General features: G+C 45.1%; 2 protein-coding genes, 1 long non-coding RNA gene and 1 pseudogene across 4 annotated transcripts; 2 read left to right on the top strand and 2 right to left on the bottom strand.

Moving 5' to 3' along the window:
- The first annotated feature begins 3,365 nt into the window (after window positions 1-3,365).
- LOC120698763 lies at window positions 3,366-11,036 on the top strand (annotated as a pseudogene).
- A 3,761-nt stretch (window positions 11,037-14,797) lies between these two features.
- LOC120698759 (F-box protein SKIP23-like) lies at window positions 14,798-16,102 on the bottom strand. Its single transcript, XM_039982491.1, has 2 exons — window positions 15,627-16,102; window positions 14,798-15,527 (listed from the first exon to the last, which is right to left on the bottom strand). Exons 1-2 carry the CDS (start codon window positions 16,100-16,102, stop codon window positions 14,798-14,800), a joined length of 1,206 nt encoding a protein of 401 aa, XP_039838425.1.
- Window positions 16,103-16,359: 257 nt separating this feature from the next.
- LOC120698760 (peptide methionine sulfoxide reductase B5-like) lies at window positions 16,360-19,496 on the top strand. Of its 2 annotated transcripts, XM_039982493.1 has the most exons (4): window positions 16,360-16,490; window positions 16,533-16,834; window positions 18,862-19,018; window positions 19,124-19,496. In XM_039982493.1, the coding sequence occupies exons 2-4, from the start codon at window positions 16,533-16,535 to the stop codon at window positions 19,280-19,282; spliced, it is 618 nt and encodes a 205-aa protein (XP_039838427.1). In that variant the 5' UTR covers window positions 16,360-16,490; the 3' UTR covers window positions 19,283-19,496. The 2 variants fall into 2 exon arrangements, with proteins under 2 accessions (XP_039838427.1, XP_039838426.1); XM_039982492.1 differs by lacking the exon at window positions 16,360-16,490 and having other exon boundaries at window positions 16,495-16,834.
- A 674-nt stretch (window positions 19,497-20,170) lies between these two features.
- On the bottom strand, window positions 20,171-20,553 carry LOC120698762. Its single transcript, XR_005685009.1, has 2 exons — window positions 20,465-20,553; window positions 20,171-20,367 (listed from the first exon to the last, which is right to left on the bottom strand). It is a non-coding gene; the product is annotated as an uncharacterized LOC120698762 (long non-coding RNA).
- Window positions 20,554-24,877: the final 4,324 nt, after the last annotated feature.

The raw sequence follows: 24,877 nt of genomic DNA, 5'->3' as shown, positions 1-24,877 counted from the left end.
GGTCTGCTTGCTCCATTATCATGAGGGGTGGCTGCAGCACCATTGTGTTCCCCCTTCATTTTCTCCATCTTCTCCTGCTGTGCCTAAAGGGTCATTTGAGCCCTTTGCATACTGACCAGTAGCCACACTATTACCAAAGATAGTAGCCAAGTCTCCATAGTACTACAGTGCTTGTTTACATATTCATCATCACCTTTGTGATCCTATAAAAGAGTGAAATAATTATTAGTGGTAGCATAAATAAATATAGAGATAGAGCAACAATTAAACAAGAATAGCTGATGCCGGCTTACCGCCACATGGCCTGTGTAGAGCTCATGGTCAAGAGTAATTATAAAATTGTCCTCATCCCAGATGGCAGCACTCAACTTCCTAAGTTGGTTGATTTTAACATACTTCTTTTTCCATGTTTTCAGATGATTAGCAATCTGATCACCAGTTCTATTCAGCTTGAAATAATCATTCAAAGCCTTAGCACAGGAATTGAGATGAACTTTTTTGAAACCAGATGAAGTTCTAGTGCCATCTGCTACAATGTTGGAAAGGAAACTAAGCATGAAAGAGGATTGAGTTGGTGTCCATTGACACACCAAAGCCTTTGATGCACCCTCAGCCTCCATTGCCTATAATATTGTGACACAAAATTTCAGCAAATAATATATAAGTTCATACATGAAAATTCAACACTTACAATGATCCATTATAAAGTTACAGCAGCATATAGGTCCATACAAAATAAAAACAGCAAATAATATGTGTTCATACATGAAAATTCAGCAATACATAGAAATAAAAAACAGCACGACATATGTATAGTGTCCCACTGTGTCCCAAAACATGGCATCCTGCTGCTCAACACACATATGTATAGTGTCTTGCAACAGCCCACGATCCCTAAACAGTTTACAAAAACGGAAAAAAGATGCTTTACTAAGTCTAAGCATGTCCACACAAGTTACATCATTTTTCCATATTTTATTTTCTAGATACTCAAGTCAGATTTTATCCCTTTCATCTATCGGTCCATATCTAATTCTTTCTCGAGGTGCCTCTCTTTTTCTTTTTTCGGAATGATGAATAACCATAGCCATAATTGAAAGCAACATATGTGCTGCAGACATATAAGTTAAAAGCTTCTTCCTTTTGTCCATCTAAATAACAAAACAAAAAATTACATAATAAATTTGTAAGCAATCAACATAGTAGTACACCAAATCTTGCATCTGCAGCATGTCAAGAATACCCAATCATAGATGCATATACACATATTCAGATTAGATTACCTCAAGTGCTGTAGTTCCTTGGACGATGGAGAAGATGGTGTGCTGCTACTTCTATTGTCCTTCACTGCTGGTGAATCTAGCAATATAGGGCGTCAATCTGCCGGAAAAAATAGAATATGGCCATTAACAATTGTGGTTAGAAAGGGACGATGGAAGAGGAGGCCACCAGGATCCAATTTGCTCACCTGAATCAGCGGACGGTGGTGTCTTGTAGCTGCAGGAGGAGATCGGGCGGGGGTGCTGCCGGTGCCGAGCAGGGACCTGCTTCCGAGTTTCAGAGTGGAGGGGGCGAGTCGGGGCCGGCACTGCTCGTGGAGGCAGGGGAAGTGCAAGGAGGAGCCAGCACAGCAGGGTCCGGCGGCGAGCCTGCTTCCTGCGCATTCAAGGGCAGTGGCAGATGCAGGATGGGGGGGTTAAAATAATAGAGATAATGATTTGCATGAAGATTTAATGGTGATTTTAGGATCTTGCTACAGTGATTTGCATGAAAATTTGCTGCTCTAGGGGGGCTGGAGCCCCCAGCCCGGCCGTTGGATTCGCCGCTGGTGTCGGGGAACGGGATGGAGGGGCGCGGACGGCAGTGCTTCGAGGGGCAGGGGAAGTGGAGGGAGATCTGCCGCGGCTGGATCTGGCAGCGCCGCCAGGCGGCGGTGGCGCTGTTTCCCGCGCCCAGCGCGGGAAGAGGAGGGCGCACGCAGGAAGAGCAGGCGAGGAGGGTGCGCAGATGGAAACCGAGAGGTGGAGTGGTGAGAACGAGGGTAGGAGGTGGTGACTGAACGGATAAAGCGACCATGGAAGGAGCGAGACGCACCGGAGCTGCTGCGTTCGACCGCATTGAGCAAACAGGGCGTTGCAGGATCTTTGAGGAATATTCCTATCTAGGAATGGCTCCACTCTGGATGTTCATGAACCAAACGGTATAGAAATTGGTATGGAGCGGCTCCATCCACCAAGGGTCCCTCCAACCAAACACACCCCTAAGGTCCGTCCCAACAAATCAGCCTGGGACCTTAAAAAAAGGGCCAATGCCCTTTATGCCATTAGAAATTATACTCATTCCTTATATGTGATTAGACTCATACTATGTCATAGACAAAAAAAAATTCTCTATATGTCATTCAGGGGATGAGTTATATTTTTCAATGACATAGAGGAAATTTACTCTAAAAAAACAAATGTTCGTTACAGTTGTAATATTCACAATCGCCATCCATTTTGTGAAAAGATGTTGTCACCTTTCTTCCATTATCACACGCTTTCTACTTTCTTAGACCTCAACTTTTCTTCTCTGATTCTAGAATGTGTCCGTCCATATTGAACCTCCACATATTTACCCATCATGTAACACTTCTCTCCCTTACGCTTATCATGTGGTCACCGATCCACCGCTTAGTAACCCATATGCCTAAGAAAGAAGAGATGGATAATAGTTACAAGGAACCTATTTTGGTCTTTGAATTGGGACCAAATTCAAAACAAGAGGAGTTATGGATGCTCTTTGTACGTATCATCCACATGTTAGTATTTTTGAAAGAAGGATGCACTATAAAATCTATGTTGCTAACCAACTATCAAGTTTCCAATTCTACTTTAGCGATCTAGATGTACACAGTCTACTCTTCAAGATCTCTAGTCGAAACATGTACACCTTAATTACTGTCTTTCTCTACTGAATGAAAGATATTTCAAGTGGTCATCTAAGGACGATCACTTTTCTCATGTACTCTCCACATCTACCAAATTATGCAATTAATGCCCAAACCCGATTATATATAGGCCATAAAAATGGCAAATTTTTCTGCGGTGGCTATTTTTCTTAGCGGTGAAGAAAAACAAAGTCATGATAGCAACCAAACATGCCTGTATTTTACAATGTTTGCTACCTATAAACAACACTCGGGTGCAATTCAACTGAAAATTTGAAAATCGTAAATTTTTGTCATACAATTTGGAAATTGTACTTTTAAAAATACAGGGTTTTCAACGAAAAAAAAATCACCGGAGCGTCATCTTCGTTCTTCAACCCGTCTCGGGCTCCATCCCATCTCACCCCCAAACCTCTTCCCCTCACTCCCCTCTTGCCACTCCCAGGTCCCAATGATGAAGTCCCTCCTCTTCTCCGCCCACCCCACGCCGCCGCTCCTCCCCGGCCCGCACCTCCGTAGGCTCATCCGCCTTTGCGCCTCCTCCGCGTTCGCGTCCGCCCCACCCCGCGCCGGCCGCGGCTCCCCCCGCACCGCGCCATCGCGCCGCCCATGCCCACGCTCCCTCTACGCCCGGCCCAGCCTCCTCGAGATGGAGCGCGAGCGCGCCGCCCGCCGCGCCGACGTCGACGCCTTCCTCGCCTCCCTCGGCGTGGACCCGGGTGAGCTCGCGGGCCTCGAGCTCCCGGTCACCGTCGACATCATGCGGGAGCGCGCCGAGTTCCTCGCCTCCCTCGGCCTTATCCGCGAGGACCTCGCCGCCTACCCACTCGCGCTGGGCTGCAGCATGCGCAAGAACATGGTCCCCGTCCTCGACTACCTCGGCAAGCTCGGCGTCCGCCACGACGCGCTCCCAGACCTGCTCCGCCGCTACCCTCAGGTCCTGCACGCCAGTGTCGTCGTAGACCTCGCCCCCATTGTCAAGTACCTCCAGGGGATGGGCGTCCGATCCGTTGACATCCCGCGCGTGCTTGAGCGCTACCCAGAGCTCCTCGGGTTCAAGCTCAAGGGAACCATGAGCATTCTATCGCCTACCTCGTCGACATTGGCGTGGGTAGGCGCCAAATCGGCAGCATCATCACCTGTTTCCCCGAGGTGCTTGGCATGCGTGTGGGGAAGATTATAAAACCCTTCGTCGAATACCTTGAGGGCATCGGGATCCAGAAGTTATCTATTGCATGTTAGGTTGATCTCCACCGAGCCAGTCCAACGACTGGGCCGAACCTTGACTCGCGTCCTGATCGGGGACGCCCAGCCCAAGATGAGGCTGGTGGGCCTCCATCGCGCAGAACTATAAAGAGGAGGTGGGGACTAGCGGCTCGAGATACGAGGTTCATCGCCGCCACATTCCCACCGTCCCAACCCTAGACCAATCTGAGAGGGAGGCGCTGAAGCGACGGGAAGTCGCCACCAGTCCCGGCAATCGCATCGCGACGAGCCGCCTCTGCTCCACGCCGCCACTGCACCTCTACTCCGACAGACTTCGACGTCTACAGCGGCGCCATGGAAGGTGGCAACGGTGGGTACCAGCAAGGCTTTTCTCCACGATTAAAGGTTTCAACCCTCTGATCTACTCCTAGGCGATCTAAAGATTCTAACATTGGTATCAAGAGCCTACTCTAGCGAGTAGATCAAGATCGGGATGGATTCGATCACGAATCGAAAGAAATAGAGACAAGAAGGAATCAAATCGATCTCGAATTGACAAAGCAAACGAATCCGAAGCCCTAGTTGGTATGGAGGATTTGAAAGATTGCATCATTCAGTCACGAATCGAAAGGAAAAAAAAGATCTCGATCTTGGATCGAAAAGAAAGAAAGGAAAGAGAACAATTCGATCACGAATCAAAGTTTAGAATCCAGCCAAACCCTAACCCTAGGGAAGAACATAGGCCGGCGTGACCAACCTGTCGCGTTGTGCACTCCATCGCCGGCCACCGCCGCGCGGGAAGGCCATGAGAGCCGCCGTTTCGCCGGCAGACCGCCGTCGTCGCGCGGAACAGAGAGCCAAGCCGCCGTCTCATGGAACAGAGGCCACGCGCGAGCTCAGGCTCAGGGCACCGCCCCAAGGCTGTTCGACGGCGGCACGCTCACCCTCGGGCGGGCACACGCGCCGGTGAAGAGCCCCGCGGTGGCGCAGTCACCTCCTCCAGCTAGCCGCAGTGGCGGCTGCCGCTCGACTTGATCAGGTTGGTGAGAAATAGGAGAGAAAGAAAGATCGGGCTCGGGGCCGCGCGACCACAGCACGGCCATGCCGGTGGCCGGACTTGGCAGCGTGCCGACGAGAGAGCCGCCTGCGGCGGCGCCACCGATCGGGTCCGAGAAAGACGGGGAGGAGGAAGAGAAATGAGACTAGGGTTTGGGGGAGCACCGCCGTCGGGCAGTTTTGATCCAGCGACAAACTTGGAGGACCATCCGATCAGATTCAATGGTCCCGATCGGCCGGTCGCGGCTCGGGCTGCTTTCGGCCCAAGAGGAGATTGCGCGGAGGCCGAATTCCCGGCCCAGGCCCAGGCTGCGGCCTGGGCGCGGGGGCGCCGAGCGGGACACGCCCCGTGCTTGCTGGGCCGCCATGGAGGGCCGGCTTCGGCCCAAGAGCACGCGCCATGGAGCGGGCCGAGTTGAACTCAAAGAGTTTTTGGGCCATGGGCTCGAACACAGTAAAGAAGGGGAATTAGTTTTATCCTTTTCAGAAGCATTTCTTTATAGACTTTTGTACAGTTTTGATTCTCTATGCAAATTTGAACCTACAGAATAATTTGTATAAGAGAATAGTAAAGTTTTACAATGATATTGTTTCTGAATAAATGTGATATTCATGTTTCCGTTGCAAAGATTAAAGTCATTGCTCTTTAATTTAATTCGAACCAACGAGACAATTAAATTTAAGAGCATGTTTCAAGAGTTTTCTTTAAAAGTGAATTATGATATTGTTATTTTCTGACCAACGTTGTTAATAGCAATATTATAATTTTTTATCTATTTTTGCTGCAAAGTTTTAAAGTTCTTGCTCTTAATTTTAATTCAAATCAATGGGAGAATTATTTTTAAGAGCATGATTAAAGACCTTACTTTGAGCAAGTTTTGTACATTTTTATCTCTATTCAATTTTGAACCAACGAGACAAATTATTTAGAGATAAAATAAGTACCAAGTACAGTTTCTGAAAAGAAAGGAAAAGATTTCCGTTGTTATACAGTTGCTATCTTTCAATTAAATCGGAACCAACGAGAAGATTTAATTGGATGAATGGTCTAAAAGTCTTAAATGAGTTTTTTTGCCTGTGGGTAAAAGACAGAAAAGTTTCTGCTGTTTAAAGTAAAAGTTGAGTTTTGGCATTATTCTGTCATTTGAAGTCTCAAAGTTGAGCATTACTGGAATCGCAAAGATATTTCTCAAGGAAGATAAATTTAAAGTTAATTATGGTATTGTTATTTTCTGACCAACGTTGATGATAACAATATTATAATTTTTCATGAATCATACCTTAAAGTTTAAAATCTCTGGTAAATATTGCATAAAAGTACCATTTTTCAGAGAATAGATAAAGGACTGCTCCTGAACTAGAGAAATGTATTTTTCCTAGTTTGCGCTGAAATAAAGTTGTTTATCCTCTAATTAAATTCGAACCAACGGGAGAATTTATTTCTGAAGGAGCAAATATATGGTTTTAAAGTTTATCGAGATTTTCATACGTTAATTCCGTTTTTGCCCAACGGTGATATGTAATTAATGTAAAAGATTATTCTATTTCTGCCCAACGGTGATATAGAATAGAACTTAAAAGTTTTAATTGTTGTCTTTTCAGACAGAGATTTGCATGTAGTTCTGCTTGAAGGGACAAAAGAAAATGAACTGAGTACTTGCGACTCATAAAGAAAGAAGGTCATCACATGAGAAAAGTACTTATGGATATTGATCCAAGGAAAAGAAGAATGAGCAATAAGAGATTGTTTTGAGAAATATCTCTTATGTACTCTCTATCAAGTAGAATTCATTTTGAGTTCATTCAAAGTTGTGATAAGTCATACATGTTTAATTTGACCAACGTCGGATTAAGCATGTGTGTCATGGAATATTCAGATTTATTTTTGAATTTGATATAAGCCAATTCTGACATTTATGTCTGGAAAAAGTATGAAATAGTACCCACATGACGGGGTAAAGTTGGCATAGTGCTAATCCTGCATGGCGGGAGAAAGTGGTGATTACTCATGTGCTGGTTTATCCCACACTGGGAGAAAAGTTTGTAGTAGCTTTGCTATTCTAGAATTGATTGGGCACTTCTATTGTGTCACAGTGATTAAGCACTCAATAAGTTTTAAAAAAATGGAAAGTTACATGCGAACCTCGAGATAAGAAAGATATGCAAGCATGACTTGCTAAAGTACTTGTTATAAAGGACTCTATTGAGTTCGTGAAATGAAATGAGGAAAAAATACTGCCATATCGAATAAAGGACTCTATTGAGTTCTCAAAGCAAAATGAATAAAATGTACTCCCATACAAATTAAGAAATTACTTTGTTCTGCATGATGTAATCATGTGGATGAAGTAATAAAAGTTTTCTCATTCACAAAAGTTGTGAATAATTTTCGAAATTGTGGTAGAAAAGTTAAAGCCACATTTCGAGGTGGAGAAATATAAGACACTTAAGAAAGATACTCTCATGTAATGTGCATTGAAAGCAAGAGATGATGTATTAAAGAATGAATGTGACCATCAGGGGGGTACAACGGTCACTATACTAATACTCCTATGTAAAGAAATGGCTAAACTCCAGTATTTATGTTGGACGACCCTCAAAGATAGTAAGATGATGCTTACGGAGCACATATAAAGTTTTTAACAGATGGAACCTAAATAAAGAGATTTACTGATACGCCATATTTACAAATGATGGCAAATCTGGGGGAGTATGGTATATATAGACCTAAGACTTGAAGAGAAGTAGGAATGTGTGTCCACTTCAATGATTCAAGAACAAAAGTATTCAAGAACAAAAGTATTCAAGAACAAAAGTTTCTCATGCCTACTGATGTTGCGTACAACACCTGTTGTTAGCTGTCAAAGAAAATGAATAATATAAAGAAGGATCCTGTTATGCAGGATCTTGTTAATCCATTGGCATTTGGCAAAAGGAGCAACAACAGCCCTATACAAAGTAAAGAAAATCAAATGGAGGTCGATTCCACCTCATTTGAAGAAGTCATAAGGATTCCATGTGTTAAGTCCATGGAAAAAGGAATGATTCCTAAAAGAGCCATCACAATAGGTTATAATGGACCTACAAAGCGAAATGTGACTCCAGAGGAAATATTGAAAGATATAAAGCAAGACTTGTGGCAATAGTTTTAGTTACAGAGAAGAAAGAACATGTGAAATAGTACAACATCAAATCCATTTATGGATTGAAGTAAGCTTCGAGACAGTAATATCTAAAGTTCATGAAATAGTAAGAAAGCTTGGGTTTTAAAAGAGATTGAAGAGGACAATAGCAAAGTCAAATAATGGAAAATTTGATTTCCACAACTTAAATGCAGATAACATCCTACTTTCTAGTGGTGGTGTTAATATGTTATAGATAAAGAATCTTTGTCCTCAAGTTTTGATCTCGGTGATGGGTTTTCATTCTATAAATTGAAATTCATCGAGATAAAATGAAGGGGTATTATGGTTACAACGAAGGCATATTTAGAAAAGATTCTAAAGAAATAAAGTATGCATATTGAATAAACCTACGCATGTCCTATTGTCTGTCAAGGGTAACCGTTTTAGAATTTTTAGGATTCCAGGAACCGTTATATGATCGATCAAAAGAAAAGGTTCCATGTGCTTCAGCTGTTGGAAGCATAATTAGTGCTCAAAAGAATTTATCCTGACATAGCACAAGTATCCGGGATATTTTGGCAGAAGTCCAGTCCAGCAATAGATCACTGGAATGGAGTTATAGAATGTTTTTGTAATTTTGCAAAGTATTGTCAGCCTCATGCTAAATAAGAAAGGAACATGTACTCTCAAAAGATTGTGAGTAAAAAGAATTAAGTTTTGGCGAGATGTTCAGTGAAGCCCATAGTAGTAGCTAACACTCGAGCTTGGAGTTTTATTGTGGAAAAACTCCGAAGCAAAACAGTTATGATATCATGGGTTATGTATACCCAAAGTTTAGCATAATATGATGCTACAGGACAAGCAAAATAGTTGAGGAAACCTTTACCCGGAATTGATAATGGTAGACAACAGCAATATACCATTCGAATGTTTTCACTCCTATGGCAACAAGTCAAGTGTGCTGCCAAACACTTTGACGGTGAGTTATATGTTGCAAAGGAGAAAATCCAGAATCATATGAAAGTATTGAGCATCAAAGTATCAGGCAAGTGTTTGTGGATCCGCTTACTAAAGGTCTACCGCCCAAGTCGACATGAGTTTTACGGGAGGCCTATGATTTCTGGATTACTAAAGGGCCCAAAGAAATATTAAGGTTTTTGTTTCAATACAGAAAGGGACATTGTGGCTGTTAATCTGACGGTAACTAATAACTGTCACGACGAAGCACGCCCTACGTACTGATCTGCAATGAGATGAGGACCAAGAGCAAAGAAACATAAAGAAAGTAAAAAGGTTTACGTCAAAGTATAAAGTTTTAAAAGTAAAGGTGAGATCAAGGGGGAGAATGTTAGGTTGATCTCCACCGGGCCAGTCCAACGATTGGGCCGAACCTTGACTCGCGTCCTGATCGGGGATGCCTAGCCCAAGATGAGGCTGGTGGGCCCCCATCGCGCAGCCCTATAAAGAGGAGGTGGGGACTAGCGGCTCGAGATACGAGGTTCGTCGCCGCCACTATTCCCACCGTCCTAACCCTAGACCGATCTGAGAGGGAGACGCTGAAGCGACGGGAAGCCGCCATCAGTCCCGGCAATCGCACCGCGACGAGCCGCCTCTGCTCCACGCCGCCACTGCACCTCTACTGCGACGGACTTCGACGTCTGCAGCGGCGCCATGGCAGGTGGCAACGGCGGGTACCAGCAAGGGTTTTCTCCACGATTAAAGGTTTCAACCCTCTGATCTACTCCTAGGCGATCTAAAGATTCTAACATTGCAAGGATAATTGAGAAGAAGCCTTATGTCCTTGGGTTTGGATTAGAGGATAAGGTGAAGTCTAACATTGAGGTACTGATGGAGTTTGGAGTGAGGAAGGAGGCACTAGCCTCCATTGTGATGCAGTATCCTGACATTCTTGGACTTGAGCTGAGGGACAAGCTTGTTGCACAGCAGAGCTTGTTCGAGTCAATCATTTTGGTCAGCCGTGATGATTTTGGGAGAGTGATCGAGAGGATGCCACAGGCCATTAACCTTGGACGAACTGCGGTTCTGAAGCATGTCAATTTTCTTACAGCCTGTGGTTTTATGCTCTCGCAAGTTAGCAAGATGGTTGTGGCATGCCCCCAATTGCTCGCACTGAACATGGATATTATGAGGATGAACTTTGAGTACTTCAAGAATGAGATGGAGAGGGATTTGGAGGAGCTGGTTGAGTTCCCTGCATTCTTCACTTATGGCCTTGAGTCGACTGTGAGGCCTCGGCATGAGATGGTGTCCAGGAAGGGGTTCACATGCTCTCTTGCATGGCTTCTTAACTGTCCGGATGCCAGATTTGATGAGCGCATGAAGTATGATACAATCGGAGTTCAAGAAATGGAGGCTGAGGAATCTTCTGACATGAATGCATTAGCAGAGGAGGTAGAGAATGAGGAGGAAGAGTACAGCGATTATGATGATTCTGATGATGAGTTTGTTCGATAATTGATTGCATTGTATCAATTGCTATCTGATGTTGCATGTAGGCCTTAAGCTTGATGCTTTGATGTATATGATGCAGTCATTAGACTGCCGATTTTGAAGCATGCGTGCTTGGTAAACCAAATGCTTTATACATTCGAACTGTACATTAGAGTTCCAGTAGTATATTCAGATATCCTTCAACGTTGTATGTTTAACTGCATAATGATGTAATTGTCATCTTTCTTACTGAAATACTTGTGTTTCTACCACAAACATACATCTGGTCATCTTTCTCATGTTTGTTCAGGGGTTATTCACAACAAAGCAGAGGACTGAAGATAGATAAGAGTTCTGATTGGTTCACATATTATTGGAAAATCTTGAATGTTGAAAGATAGGTCTCAGGTTCCTATTTTTGGGTTGTGCGCTTCTTAACAAATGTTTAGTTACTTCAGTTTGGGAGTCATATTATGCATCTTAGTTATGTGAGGTTCTGGGGGGGAAATGGTGCCGTTTGATCAATGCTTGCAACTTTGAATCACTGCCCTGATTTGTTGAGTCCTGGAAATGATTTGTGCTGGACACTGCAATCTTTTATATTTTTCCCAATAATATTAATCTCAGGTTGACGTTTTGCCCTCTGTTCCTCAAAAAATGTATGCATAGAGCTCCACCAAACTTCATCAGTATCATGTAAACGAATCACATGTTAGACTGTGGAACTTCAAATTCCTTGTCCGGCTCTTCCAGTGGAACTTGTTTTGTGCATTTTGTTAAAACCTGAGAGATTAATGCTTGACAGCATGAGAAGCCAGGCATTTTTGTTCAGATATCATTGGAAGTTGTATTTCTCATCTTTCTTACTGACATACTTGGCAAACATATATTAAACCATCTCTCTCATGAATGTGCGGGGTTAATAACAAGAGTGGAGGCCTGAAGATGGAGAGAGTGCTGATGGGTTTTCATACGTTATTGGGAAAACCTAGCTGATGAAACATAGGTTCCAGGTTCCGATCTTTTGGTTGTCAGCTGCTCAAATGTTCAGTTACTCCAGCTTCAGTCTGGGAGTGAGGGAGTCACACTATTTGTCTCAGTTATGTGAGGTTCCAGATGCCGTGTGAAAATTGAGCAATGCTTGCAACTTTGAATCACTGGCCTGATTGGTTGAGTCCCGGAAATGATCTGTGCTGCACACTGTAAATCTGTTCCATCATTTTCTCAATTATGTTTAATCTTGGGTTGTATTTTGTCTCTCTGTTCCCCAAAAATTGTATGCAAAGACCTCCATTGAACTCATCAGTAATTCAGCATCATCATGTAAACGATTCACATGTTAGAATGTGAAATGTCAAATTCATTGCCAAGCAATTCCAATACGACTTGCTTTGTGCATTTTGTTAAAACCTGAGATGATATTGCTAGACAGTATGAGAAGACAGACATTTTTGTTCAGAACTGTGTATCAGCATTCAACCCTTCAGTTCCAGAGAGATCTTGTCATCAGCCATCAGATACTAATGGAGCTTTAATCCATATTTCTCATTAAAGAAACAGCCTTGGTGGTCGGTACTTAACAGCAGAAGTGGCCACGAACCGTCAGAAACTCTGCCCAGCCACACCTGAATAAGACAGGAGATCCACGTCGTTAAGCTCCCTGCCTCCCTCCCTTCCCATATAAAACCTCGAGATCCTTCCGCGCCTCCTCCACCTCCAACGAAAACAAGAACCCGCTCGCCCTTCCTCTGCCTTCTCCCTCCCACCTCTTCCATCGTCGCGCACCCGCGATTTGTCACCTCGCCGCCTCGCCTCCAAGAAGCTTCTTCTTCCTCCTCGCAACAATCCCACCCCCTGTTCCTTCCAGAAATCAAGCTCCATTCCCCTCCAAGAAGACCTCGGGTCAGCAACAGTTCTTGAATCAAGAACCCTTCGAGAGGTCGTCTCTTGAATCAAGAACGCCTCGCCACCGCGCCGCGCACCCGCCCCGCAGCCGGCGCAGGCATGGAGGCTCAGAAGAAGAAGGAGCACCGAGCCGGTGCGCTCGCCGCCGCGCCGCGCGTCCATCCCGCAGCCGGCGCAGGCATGGAGGCTCAGAAGAAGGAGGAGGCCGGTGCACTCGTCGCCGCGCCGCGCGTCCGCCCGGAAGCCGGCGCAGGCATGGAGGCTCAGAAGGAGGAGGAGCACCGAACCGGTGCGCTCGCCGCCGCGCCGCGCGTCCGCCCCGCTGCCGGCGCAGGCATGGAGGCTCAGAAGAAGAAGGAGCACCGAGCCGGTGCGCTCGCCGCCGCGCCGCGCGTCCTCCCCGCAGCCGGCGCAGGAGGCCACCGCGAGGGTCCTCCATCGCGGTTCGCGCGTTGGTTGGACGTCCTCGGGTGTGTCTGGAGGTACGCGCGCGGCTTCGCGCGCGGCGTCGGCCGCGTCGTCTTCTTGCTGCTCGGGCGCCGCAGCCGAGGCACGGACGGCGTCGTCATCGAACGCAGCCCCGACCACGTCGCCGTCGTCAAGCAGACGGGAAAGAATCACGCCTGGATGTACGGCAAGCCCACGGTGCGCCGACGCGATGACCCGGCTCTGGCGGCTCACCACGATGATCCAGCGCACCAGGATTCTGGCACCGCCAAGGCTCTCCCGGCACCTCCACAGCCCCGGGCGCCGCGGCAGCTCCCGGCTCCCGCCGACTCACCACTGGTAATGCCCCTAGCTTGCATTTCTTTCTCTGAACCTGGTTGCGGATTGCAGTTTGAACTTCTCGTTGTGAAATTTTGTTTGCTGTGATGACTTGCGAGGAAACGTGTTTAATTAGACTGCATTTTGTGTTTCGGATGACTAATTCATCGGCAATTTACGTTGATTCCTAGATGGTCGGCGACGAGGCCGTGTGGGGTGAGGAGCTCCGTGAGTTTGCCATCTACTGCCAAGACAGTTTGGGCTGCCGCAAGAAAATTGTGTGCCATATGTGTGTCTTTGATCAACACAATTACTTTGGAAAGTTGCATGCCCCTTCTAATGTGAGTATTGGAGGTTTTCATTGTGTGTTTCGACACTGGTTCAGCAGATTGATTCACAGCATTGATGACTTGTTTGCATTGTATCTACAGATGCTTGTGCACTGCTCAAGTAAGCATACGATCGGATACAAGTGCCCAAAGAGCGGGTGCATGGTTCGTGTTGCTACGCCACGCGAGCTCCCACTCCACATTCATTTCTACCACGAGCTTCCTACGGGTGAGTTTCTTTGTTAACAGTTGTAGGCCAGATTGATATGGTTGCCTTTTCAGTTAACCTTTTATATCTAACCGATGATGGCTGCATATAGGCTGGTGGGAGATGACCCCATATAATGAGAAGATGAATGTGATGAAGGGGGATTGACATGCTGGGCCGAGATCCTGAAAGTGATGCCTGCGAAGGGCGTCAAGGCCTGGACTGGGATCTTTTGCAGTTGTAGTTGTAGTATATTTTTTCCCCTACGAGACAAAACAGAGCTACTCTTGTATCAATCTTTCAGGCTCACGCTCGAAGGCTCGTTGCGAAGTGTTAGGTCTCATCATTTTTGTTTCTTTTAGCCTGGCAGGCTTTCAAGGCTTGAACCTCTGTTATGAAACTGATGAAGTGATGTGGCTCTTGTTAGTGAAGATAATACGATGCACTAGACTATATCAAGACTAATACTAATATCCAGAATCCGCTAACTGTTTCTGTTTGAAAGAGCCAACGTCAACTGTCACATGGACGAAAAGCAGATTAGGGCGTGGCATTGATCTGAAATAGCAAATTCGAGAATAAAACACATTTTTTGATTATACGTGGAAGGCCTGTTTTGCCTGACATCCATGCAAATTTTGCAAGCATCATAAAGCAGTACACAGGTAAACAACCATGCAACATTGTTGGGAACAGAAGTATGACGCACTTGTCAGCTCAATCATTTAACAGCAATACAAAGCATTTAATATGTCTCTGCAGTGTGGACAATGCAAAAAGAATTTCGACATAAAAAAAACTCAAAGCATAGCTCATTTCATCTTCAATTCATCTTTGCAAGATTGAGTGTAATCCACATGGGAGGAGGCCAGTTGGACCTAGGCTGAGTCACAAGTTCATCCCAGCTGTTGCTCTCCAAGTTGAATATCCCTATGTCACGACGATTATTCTTGAATCCATGAATATACAAGTAACTATTGTCCGTACAGTAGGCATGGTTTGCCTTTAGATGAGGATGGTCTTTGGCGCTGAGGATAAGAGATTGGTTATGCCCAAGAAACAACACATGATCATCCAGGCATTTAAATTCCTCAAGTTTTTTTGCTCTAGTGTCAACCTTATTTATTTTAATTTCAGTAGTACTCATCAGCACATGCTCTGAGGAGCCAACATTTGCATCCTCCTCATCAACTATTCTCTGAACATTCAGCAGATCACCCCACGGAGCGTGAACGATGTATGTGCAGTCAGTGAGACGATCCAACGTCATTCCCATAATTATTTTCCTCATGATCACAGGGCCATTGATATCAAAGGCATGGATTGCTCCCCTTAGAGTGATAGCATACAGCAAGCCATCACTGTAACTACAATCCTCGTAGTCAGTGTATGGTGGAAGCCAAATCCACTTGTCATCTCCCGCCCTTGAAAATGAGAGCTGATTCATCGGATTATGGATGAGCGCAACGATATAGCTCCCTTTGGATTTCTCATCAGGGAACACAAAAGCTTTATACTGGAGATATTCCCGCAACTCGGCAAGAGCAAGGGTTCTGCGTTGGTCAGGGTAATAAACCATGTATTCAGTGGGTTCATACTTTCCGATAGCTTCAAACTTGTCAAAGGTGGGGTTCACATGGAGCTTCAGATGCTCCGGATCCGAAAGTCGGTAATACACCCTCCTTGCAGTGTGTCGTGAGAGCTCATACCCTTGAACAAGTCCAGACTCATCGACGATGGGTTTCACATGCTCGATGGTGGTCACGGAAGGGAGAGCGATCTGTTCACCGGTGATGGGGTTGACGATGTGCATCTCTGATCTGTCGTCAACGGTAACCAGCCAACCATGCGATGATCCGACAAGAAACCTGCTGCGGATGGGTGGCTCCGGGAGAGTTACCTTGTAGCTCCTCTTCTCCCCAAGGCTGTACAGACACACGGTGTTCTTGCCAGCGGATTCAGAGGTGTAGAGCAGGCACGGCGTCTGGGAGCGCTTGTACTGCCCATGGTCACGCAGGGCGGTGTAGGCAGAGCGCCAGGACGAGCAGACAGAGCCCACCCTCACCAGGTCAGGGATCTCAAGGGTGGCAAATATATCCATCAATATATCCTGAGGAAGCTGTGGCATGGATGGCCCGTCTTGTCTGAATTTCTTAAGTAAACCGGCGCAATGACAAAGCAGCTTTGACAAAACTCTCAAGATCAGAGAGAGCAGATTTCTCGGGACACTCCAAAGGCTCATAATCCCAGCTTTGCTACGCGTCTCCATCGGAAGGTATTTGCTTCTCCGCAGGAAAGCTTTGCAAAGCTGCAGGCTTTGATGGAGCAGGCCGTCAGGCTCAGGGTTTTATATCGAAAGAAGATGCCGAGGCCTCCTTGTCCGAGTAGAGGAACATCCTAATCCTAATCCAGGCAGGCCCGCAGGCAGGCAGGCAGGATCCGGACTCGAACCAAACCTGTTGTCTTCCGACCCTGATTCCTTCCACAAAGGGAAAGACCATCGGCTCTCGCTCCTCATCTCCACTCCACATAATCCTGAGAGCAACCAACGCGACAACATGGGCGTCCAGCGTCTGCTGGGGCTGAGGATGGCATCGCACTCGTGCCCCCGCACCGCCGCTGTGGCGCCGCGTGCCTCGCGCCCGCTGTCCTCTCTCCTCCTCGCCTCCTCGCCGGCCGCCGCGCGCCCTCGGCCCGCGCCCCTCCCGTGCAGGGGCCGCGCGGCGGGACGGAGGTTGCCCGGCGTGTCGGCGATGTCGTCGTCGACCCCGCCGCCAGGGCCCGTGCACAAGTCGGAGGAGGAGTGGCAGGCCATCCTCACGCCGGAGCAGTTCAACATCCTCCGCCTCAAGGGCACAGAGTAAGATTTGGACGGCACATGGCCACATCTCTGGTCCTTCGCCATTGTTACTCAACTTGTGTGATGTGTTGTTAACGGTAGTGATACCGCTGGATAATCAGCGGATACTGATCAACCCAAGTTGAATCAATTCCATAAGCATCAAAAAAAGATGTCCTAGAAATGCACAGCAGCATGCTTTCGTGTTATGCATATCACTGAATTGATGATAGCGCTGTCATTTAACTGCAGAACCTGATATCGATTCTGACTTTCTACTAGTATTTGCACAATACATTTGTAGTTTGCTTGTAAAATGTTGAAGAATTTGTAATTAGAGCAAGAAAATGCTGATTACTGAAACAAGGATCAAATGAAGCTAGTCTGATTACTAAATCACAGCATTCATCTTATCAGTTGCTATTCGAACAACTGCATGTTTTGTATTGAAATGTAAGGACACATAAAATCTACGTACAAGCCAAGAGAGCAATCTGGTATTGCTCTTTACTCCTAATCGTAACTCAAGAGAACTAACTACAGCAGCGAATTCTCAACCAAAAAAATTGGTAAATTGCTCTTCACTGTAAGCAAATATACTTAGCTACTCTGTACTCTTTTACTGAAAGGGGGCCCCTCATCTGGTCTCTAGATTATGTCCACTGCGTAGTGATCATTTATCTTTCTTTGGTTTGTCACATGATTTTTTTTTGCAGTCTTTCCTTTTGGCCTTAATTGTATCTACTTCTAAATCTGCACTTTGGTTATGCATCTTTCTGTGATGTTTACATACCTTGCCAAAGGGTGCTTAGCCTAGCGGTTAAGACACTCGAGCGGCACTCCACAGGTCCTGAGTTCGAATCCCCATGGGAGCGAATTTCAAGTTGTGGTTAAAAAAAATCCTCTCGCCGGTCCCGTGTGCCAAAGCACTGGTTAAGAGCCGGCCCAGGTCAGCCTGAGGACTGTGTATGGCCCAGGCAATCCCCAGGGGTTACGGTTCCCAGTGTCAGGGCGGGGCTGGGGTTCGGGGATTTTCTCGGTCGGGGAAGCCGAGGCTTCTTCTTAGCTTAATACCGGTGGGGCGGTCTTTCCCCACCCGGCCGAGTTTTTTTTTTTATGTTTACATACCTTACCATATGCCCTTTTCATTTCTTAGCGGTGTTTTCCTTCAATATTTCACTTAATAAAATGCATCTACTTCAACCAACAAGGTAGCCACGTATACCATTTTATGTGATGGTGTTACATTATAGTTTATCACAAAAGGTGCTGGCTGTTACCATCTTGTGAATGTTATTTTACAAATCCAGAGGGATATTATAATTATGTAAGTTAGACTAGGCTGGATACAGTTGGTCATGGCTTTAACTATGGGTATTATAATATAGGAAAACTGCTGTCTTGTCATTGCACTAAACTAAGATGCAAAAAAATCAGTTTCTTTGTAGCCCAATTGTAGCTTTTAACATCTCAGTAAGTCAGTAACCAATTAGTGATTATGGATACAAATAAATAATTGCAAGTACCTTAGAATTCTATAAGGTGTTAAGTTCTTTGGTTGCTATTTAGAGTCTAGAGCTTGAGAAAAGTCGTGAACTATTTGATAAACTAACTAGCTCCCGAGTTGTGCTTTGTGAGTGTTGCTGCAATCCTGGCTGATGCATTAGAGTTCAATTAGTAATGCAAGAACAAGTCGATTGACACTAAATATCTGTATCTACTATCTAGTATCTGACCTATAGCCATTATGACTATTTTCTATTTTTATAAAATTTGAATTGCTAAAATGTGGGGCAATCCATTTAGTTTGTTTCAAATGGCAAGCAAGCATTTGTGTCTGTTAGTTATCACTAGCTTGCACAGATTCTGTGTAGTAACATGAGAGTCATTGTTATATGCCAAATTGTTATAGCATGGCAGCATGGTAGAACTATCTGTTAGTTATGCCAAATTGTTATAGCATGGGAGCATGGGTCACATGCCAAATGTGTTGGAAGATGTTTCTCTGTTATACTGTTCTGAATCCGTTTGATCATCTGATTTCCCAGGTATCCCGGAACGGGTGAATATGACAAGTTTTTTGATGACGGCATTTATAAATGTGCTGGATGTGGAACTCCCTTATACAAATCATCTACAAAGTTCAACTCAGGGTGTGGCTGGCCTGCATTCTATGAGGGACTTCCTGGGGCCATAAGCCAGACGGTATGTATTATTTTCTTTTGCACACAGGATGAGGAATCATCATTGCTTTATGGCCTTCCTCTCTGCAATCTCCGGTAATTAACCAATCTTAATTTTCAACACTAGCCGGACCCCGATGGGAGGCGGACAGAGATCACATGTGCTGCCTGTGGAGGACATTTGGGGCATATATTCAAAGGGGAAGGGTTTAAAACGCCTACCAACGAGCGACATTGTGTCAACAGCATTTCTCTCAAGTTCATTCCAGCCTCAGAGGAAGCTTGACAGCAGATGAACACCAACGTGAAACCCGACAACAGAATGAGAGCTTGGCCTTTGTTGGGTGTTTTTACAGTGTAGACAGATGAAGGTTGTTGTTCTGCCGTTTATCATTATGTTTACTCATCCTTTAAACGACATACCATCTTGTTTATGAAAGCTTAATAGATTTTGTGCAGACAAGCTTGAACGAAGTTTTGCCTGAATTTTTGTCATTTCATTACCTTCCTTTTTCCATTTGGAAACAAAAAAGGGCAAGTGTAAATAAAAAATGTTTCCAACTGAGTCATTAGGACTGAGTATCTGACCCTTGACGTTGCAGCCAACATGCAATCGGTTTGATCATCAATTTTGATGGACTGGGATCTGTAACTCTTGTATCAGTCGTTCTGCTGTTGACAAAATGTATACCAAGTGACATTGAGCCGAGGTTGGGGGGGGGGGGGGGGGGGGGGCTGAATGATTTGGTTAAGAACTTGACAGGTTCAGGTTCCATGAGTCGTGGTTGGCTGGATGAACTGGCTCAGCTTTGGTAATTGTGGAGAAAAGAAAAGGGATTGATGCAATGCAACCTGCACGGTCACGGCCGGCGAGCCCCAATGAGTCCGTCTGCAGTATGGTCATCTAGTTTCGGTAAGGGAGACTTGTGATAACTAACTACAGCAGGGAACGGAGATGGACGCGCTAGGCAGAGATCCTGCAACTGCGAAGGGCGTCAAGGCCGGACTGGGATCATTTGCAGTTGTAGTGTATTTTCCCCCCCTAGGAGACCCGAGACCCTAGCAAAAGAGAATGAAACTGGCCATGTGAACAAAGTTACTCTTGCATCAATCTTCAGCTCAAGCTCGAAGGCTCGTCGTTCCTTATTTTTTTTAAAAAGGACCACAGTATGTCTATTCTGTCAAGAAATCTGAAAGCACTACATCGAGAAATCTGGTATATGGTGTCAGTTTTTATTGTCGTTATAACTGCGCTTATGCGGTACATACAATGCAACAAAGAAACATCACGGCCATCAGAGCTGTTTGAGATGGTCTTCATGCCCATCGATAGCTAAGAATATCCACCAATTGCTTCTTGTCTCCTGAAAACTGACAGACAAAAACAAATATACAATTTCAGTCCACAGAAATAGCAAATTTGAAAGAAAAAAACTCATTATTAATCAAATGTTGAATGCCTGTTTACCTGACATCCATGCTGACCATTTTATGATATCAGCTACTTGCAGATGTAGAGTGTTAGGTCTGATCATTTTTGTTTCTTTTAGCCTGGCAGGCTTGAACCTCTGTTATGAAAAGGAAGTGACGTGGCTCTAGTTAGTAAAGATAATATAATGCTCTAGACTATATCAAGACTAATACTAATATGCAGAATCTGCTAAAAATTTCTGTTTGAAAAAGTCAACGTCAACTGTCACATGGCCACAAATGCAACCAAAAAGAGATTAGAGTGTGGTACTGATCTGACAATCAAGGCAAATCTGTTATGTCTGTTCCCCATGACCCCTCAGGAAAAATAAATACACCGCTCCAGAGTATACAGTAGTACTTGAGCATCATTTTGTGGTTTGTTTGAGTGCAGTCAAGCAGTTTAGGAAGTTGGTCTGGCAAAGCTTTAGTATACTAAGCCTTGAATCCTAGAATTGTCCAGCTTGAAGCCAACTGTTGCACCCATGTCGATGCAATGATGCATGCGCCAGGATTTCCACATGCATGGATTTCCCATTAAAAGAATGACATGGAAAATAAGAGAATGCCGAAGTCCAAGACAATGCACTTAATAGCACACATTGAAACAATGCTTCTTTTTTCTCCAAACCCAATGAAAATGCTAATGATCAGTAAATAGAGTTTATTCAGGATATTTTCTAGCACTTGTTATATGCATCATTTATGGTTTATGTCAATGCCCTGGACTAGAGTCGATGTAGAATGCTTCTCTAAAGACTATATAAGGTAGAAGCAGATAACACGCCACCATACTTGGGTGTAGGTCCTGAATTCTGTTCAGAAAGGATATTAGGACCCATTTATCATATAAAAGTGATCCAGACGAGTTATATGGATGCTTGATGACCATTACTCTCACCCTAGAGAGTATATCCTTTTGCATGTCAGGGCAAATCATCGCAAGGAAAATGTAGTGAAGACTGAAGCAGATGTGCATCCTAATTCTAATATGTTAAATTTGTTCTAGTTCTCACTTTCACCTGGTAGGCCTTAGCTAGAACATACTTTTGATGCCTTTCAAGCTCCCAAAAGGATCTCATAGCACCCCTCAAAGTTCATGCTTGATCAGTTTGCACGGGAACATTCCTCTAGCCAAGACAAATAGCCAACTATATACTAACCTATATAACTATAATTACTGCCCTCTAAACCCAGTTCATGAAGGACTGGCAAATCATGCACATGTCAATCAGCTGAACAACCTTGCTAAAGGCATTTGGATTTCCTTCATTAGTGCACAGTTCCTGGAAACTAACAAATCTTGTTTCAGAGAAGATAAAACTGTGCTGGTATATTAGATGACTTACGTGCTTGGCAGGCCTTCCAGTTGCGGTTTGACTCGACAAGGCAGTCCTGCGAACAAACAATGAGATCAAAATCTGAGAGGCCTAGGATTGGTATTGAAGGAAACAATTGACTTTTGAGCAGGGAGGCCAGTGCCTGGAGAGAGAGATTGATCGTCGCACAATCGTTAAGCTGCTTCACACTCTCGTCCTCCTCATCTGCGTCGGTCACATGTAAGGGCCGTTGGGACACGAACAGTGGCACGTTCCTGGTGTTGCTCGAGGAAGATTCCATCGCAAGCTTTTGTTTGGTTTGGTGGGGCCACCTTGATCAGTGAGTTTTGGCCTTTTAGTTGTTGTCAAATGGATTGGGCCTGTAAAATGCCGAAAGCTGTAAATTTTATGGCAATCATTTTACCAAACATTTAAAAAAAACTGAAAAGGAACTGCAAGATATAAGTATGTTCTACAAACTACAGCTTTGCAAATATTAAGATATAATTTGAATCAGACTTCTAAGGGAAAAAGCAACTATTTACACTGCTCTGCACTATTTCAGCTATTAGGGTGTGTTCGGGAGGCTTCCACTCTAGGATTTTCTCTGATGCTACCAGGACGCACTCCTCAACAGAATCAGAGGCAAGTCCTGGAAAAAAAAATGTTTGGCTGGAAGGTTGACTCCCAGGAGTGATTCTAGGAGAAATAGGCATGCATCTCCTGGTAGGTTGGTGGCTTCTGTAGCAAACAAAAATCACAATTTGCTGGGTTCATGCCTGCATGAATGTTGTGTCTTTCTATATATGTGCATTTGCACACCAAGATGCATGATACATGAGTTCCTAGCAAACAACAATTGCCTATATCTGTCTTCTTTTTCTGGGAATGCTCATGTCCACCTCTTTTTTGCTCATGAATTTGTTATGCAACTTTCTGGTTTAATTTTTCCTTTCCCAAATTTGTCGATCACGGCACACAAGTATGTTAACAGAGAACAACTATATAGAAGCTCCCCAACAAGAAGCAGGTCCTAATAGTAGATGTGAGATATCCTAGCAATCTGTTTGGCCCAATGCATTTTGTTCACAACAATTCATATTATAGTCCATGCGCACACACATACTGATCTAACAAATACACTGCTTCTAGGTATCAATGATTTAACAAATGGTCCAATTCAGCAAACACATGATGCAAACATGCTGAATCGTTTTAATTGAAAATCTAAGCGGGAAAACTACAACAGAATGCACATGCTGCAACACATGGAAGCACAAGCTGCTAACAATAAATGAGATGCTGATGCTGACGCAGAAGTTACAATTTTTTCTGCTAAAAATACATGAACAGATGCCGATACTGACCCAAAAATTACAATTTTTTTCTGCTAACAATACATGAACAGATGCTGTTGCTGACCCAAAAATTAGAATTTTTGTTCTTGAACACCGAAATGAAATTACTACGGAGTACAAGCTAATGGCTTCGACAGTGTGATTGCAAGATTGTAGTGATCAAGTTTCTCCCTCGGTAAATCGAACGACATGTATACATACAGGGGAGCAAAAAAGAAGTAATATTCGCTCACACCAGCTCCAGCCAGTCTACTAAACACAGATTCAGATCTGTGCGCTACCGGTTTCCCGCCGTGGAAGCGGCTGGAGATCCATAACTGGTGAATAAAAGGAGAAGGAGCGCAGCTAGTAAAGGCTAGTGCTCATCTTAGTGGATGCGAAACAGGCTCTGGGGGGCCCTTGCTCCGCGCTTACCTCGCCGATCCCAGCAGCTGCGCTTGTTGGCCGCCGCCGTTGGAGAAGACGAACAGCGGAACAGGGCGGCGGAGCCCCTCAGCGCAGGCGACTGAAGAAAGGGCTATGATGCATGGGCCAATTGGGCTTTGTTTTGAGTGGCCCAACTAATGGAAACAAAGCCGTCCCGACTCCCGATAGCATTTGCAAGCAGCTCGAGAGATGATCATGGGGAGAGCAGGGGAGAGATGGTCATGGGGAGAGCAGCAGGAGGGAGGGCAGCGGCCACCCTACTTATACTTAGGGTTCCTGTGAATCTGGAGGATAATCCAGCCTCTATCCTCCAAAAAGAGGTGTCACTCCTGTGACCGCCGGCGATCGCCGCCGATGTGAGATAGTACAAGATGGGTTCGATCCGATCTGCAGGAGGGCGATGAACCCTGACCTGAGACGGTTGCTTTACATTTCAGATAATAGAATAGTGTTCGCGGTTCCCTGCCGCTCGTCTCTTGTCCCCGTCCGGGTTACAATAGCTGGACCCACTGGGCAGCGACTCGATTACATAATACGTAAACTAAACTCGAAAGCGTAAAGTTGTCTTGACGAAGGATGAGTCATCCTTCGTCAAGACATCTCCCCCCGCTCAAGAACTTGCTGGACCACCAGGAAGTGCACCCGGGAAACGTTCTTGGACGACATACCAGTCTTCCCACTTCGCCATCTGTGGAGGAAGCTTGGACCACTTGACCAGGGCTTGTGGAACGGCCTTGTTTCCTTTCTTGACCAGTCTCCCCTGGAGAACAGCTTCTGGCGTCAGATCCTACACATCAAGCTCTGCAACTTTCGGAAGTTCAGAAAAAACATGTGTAAAGTTAGGTAAGAATGGTTTCAGTTGAGATACGTGAAACACCGGATGAATCTGACTATCAGCCGGCAAATCCAACCGGTATGCTGCACGACCAATGCGCTCTGTCACTTCGTAGGGGCCAAAATACTTGAAGGACAACTTGGGGAATGGTCTGTTCACTAGTGAGGACTGAGCATATGGCTGCAATTTGAGCAGGACCATGTCGCCCACTCTGTACTCTCTATCAACTCTGTTCTTGTTAGCTGCCAACTTCATTTTGTTCTGGGCTTTGGCTAGGTATTCTTTCAACATGTTGGTTTGTGTCTGTAATGTGTGCACCATTTCCTGCACTGAACTGCAGCAGCATTGGACTGGAAGAATCCACAGCTAGGATCATACCCATACAAAGCATGAAAGGGGGAGCATCCTAAAGAGGAATGAAAGGAAGTGTTGTACCAGAATTCTGCTTGGGATAAAAGTTGCTTCCATTGCTT

The sequence above is a fragment of the Panicum virgatum genome, chromosome 3K (assembly GCF_016808335.1).
Source record: "Panicum virgatum strain AP13 chromosome 3K, P.virgatum_v5, whole genome shotgun sequence".
NCBI classification, from domain to species: Eukaryota; Viridiplantae; Streptophyta; class Magnoliopsida; order Poales; family Poaceae; genus Panicum; species Panicum virgatum.
The sequence above is the reverse complement of the archived record's forward strand: the minus strand, read 5'-3'. Positions and strand labels throughout refer to the sequence as shown.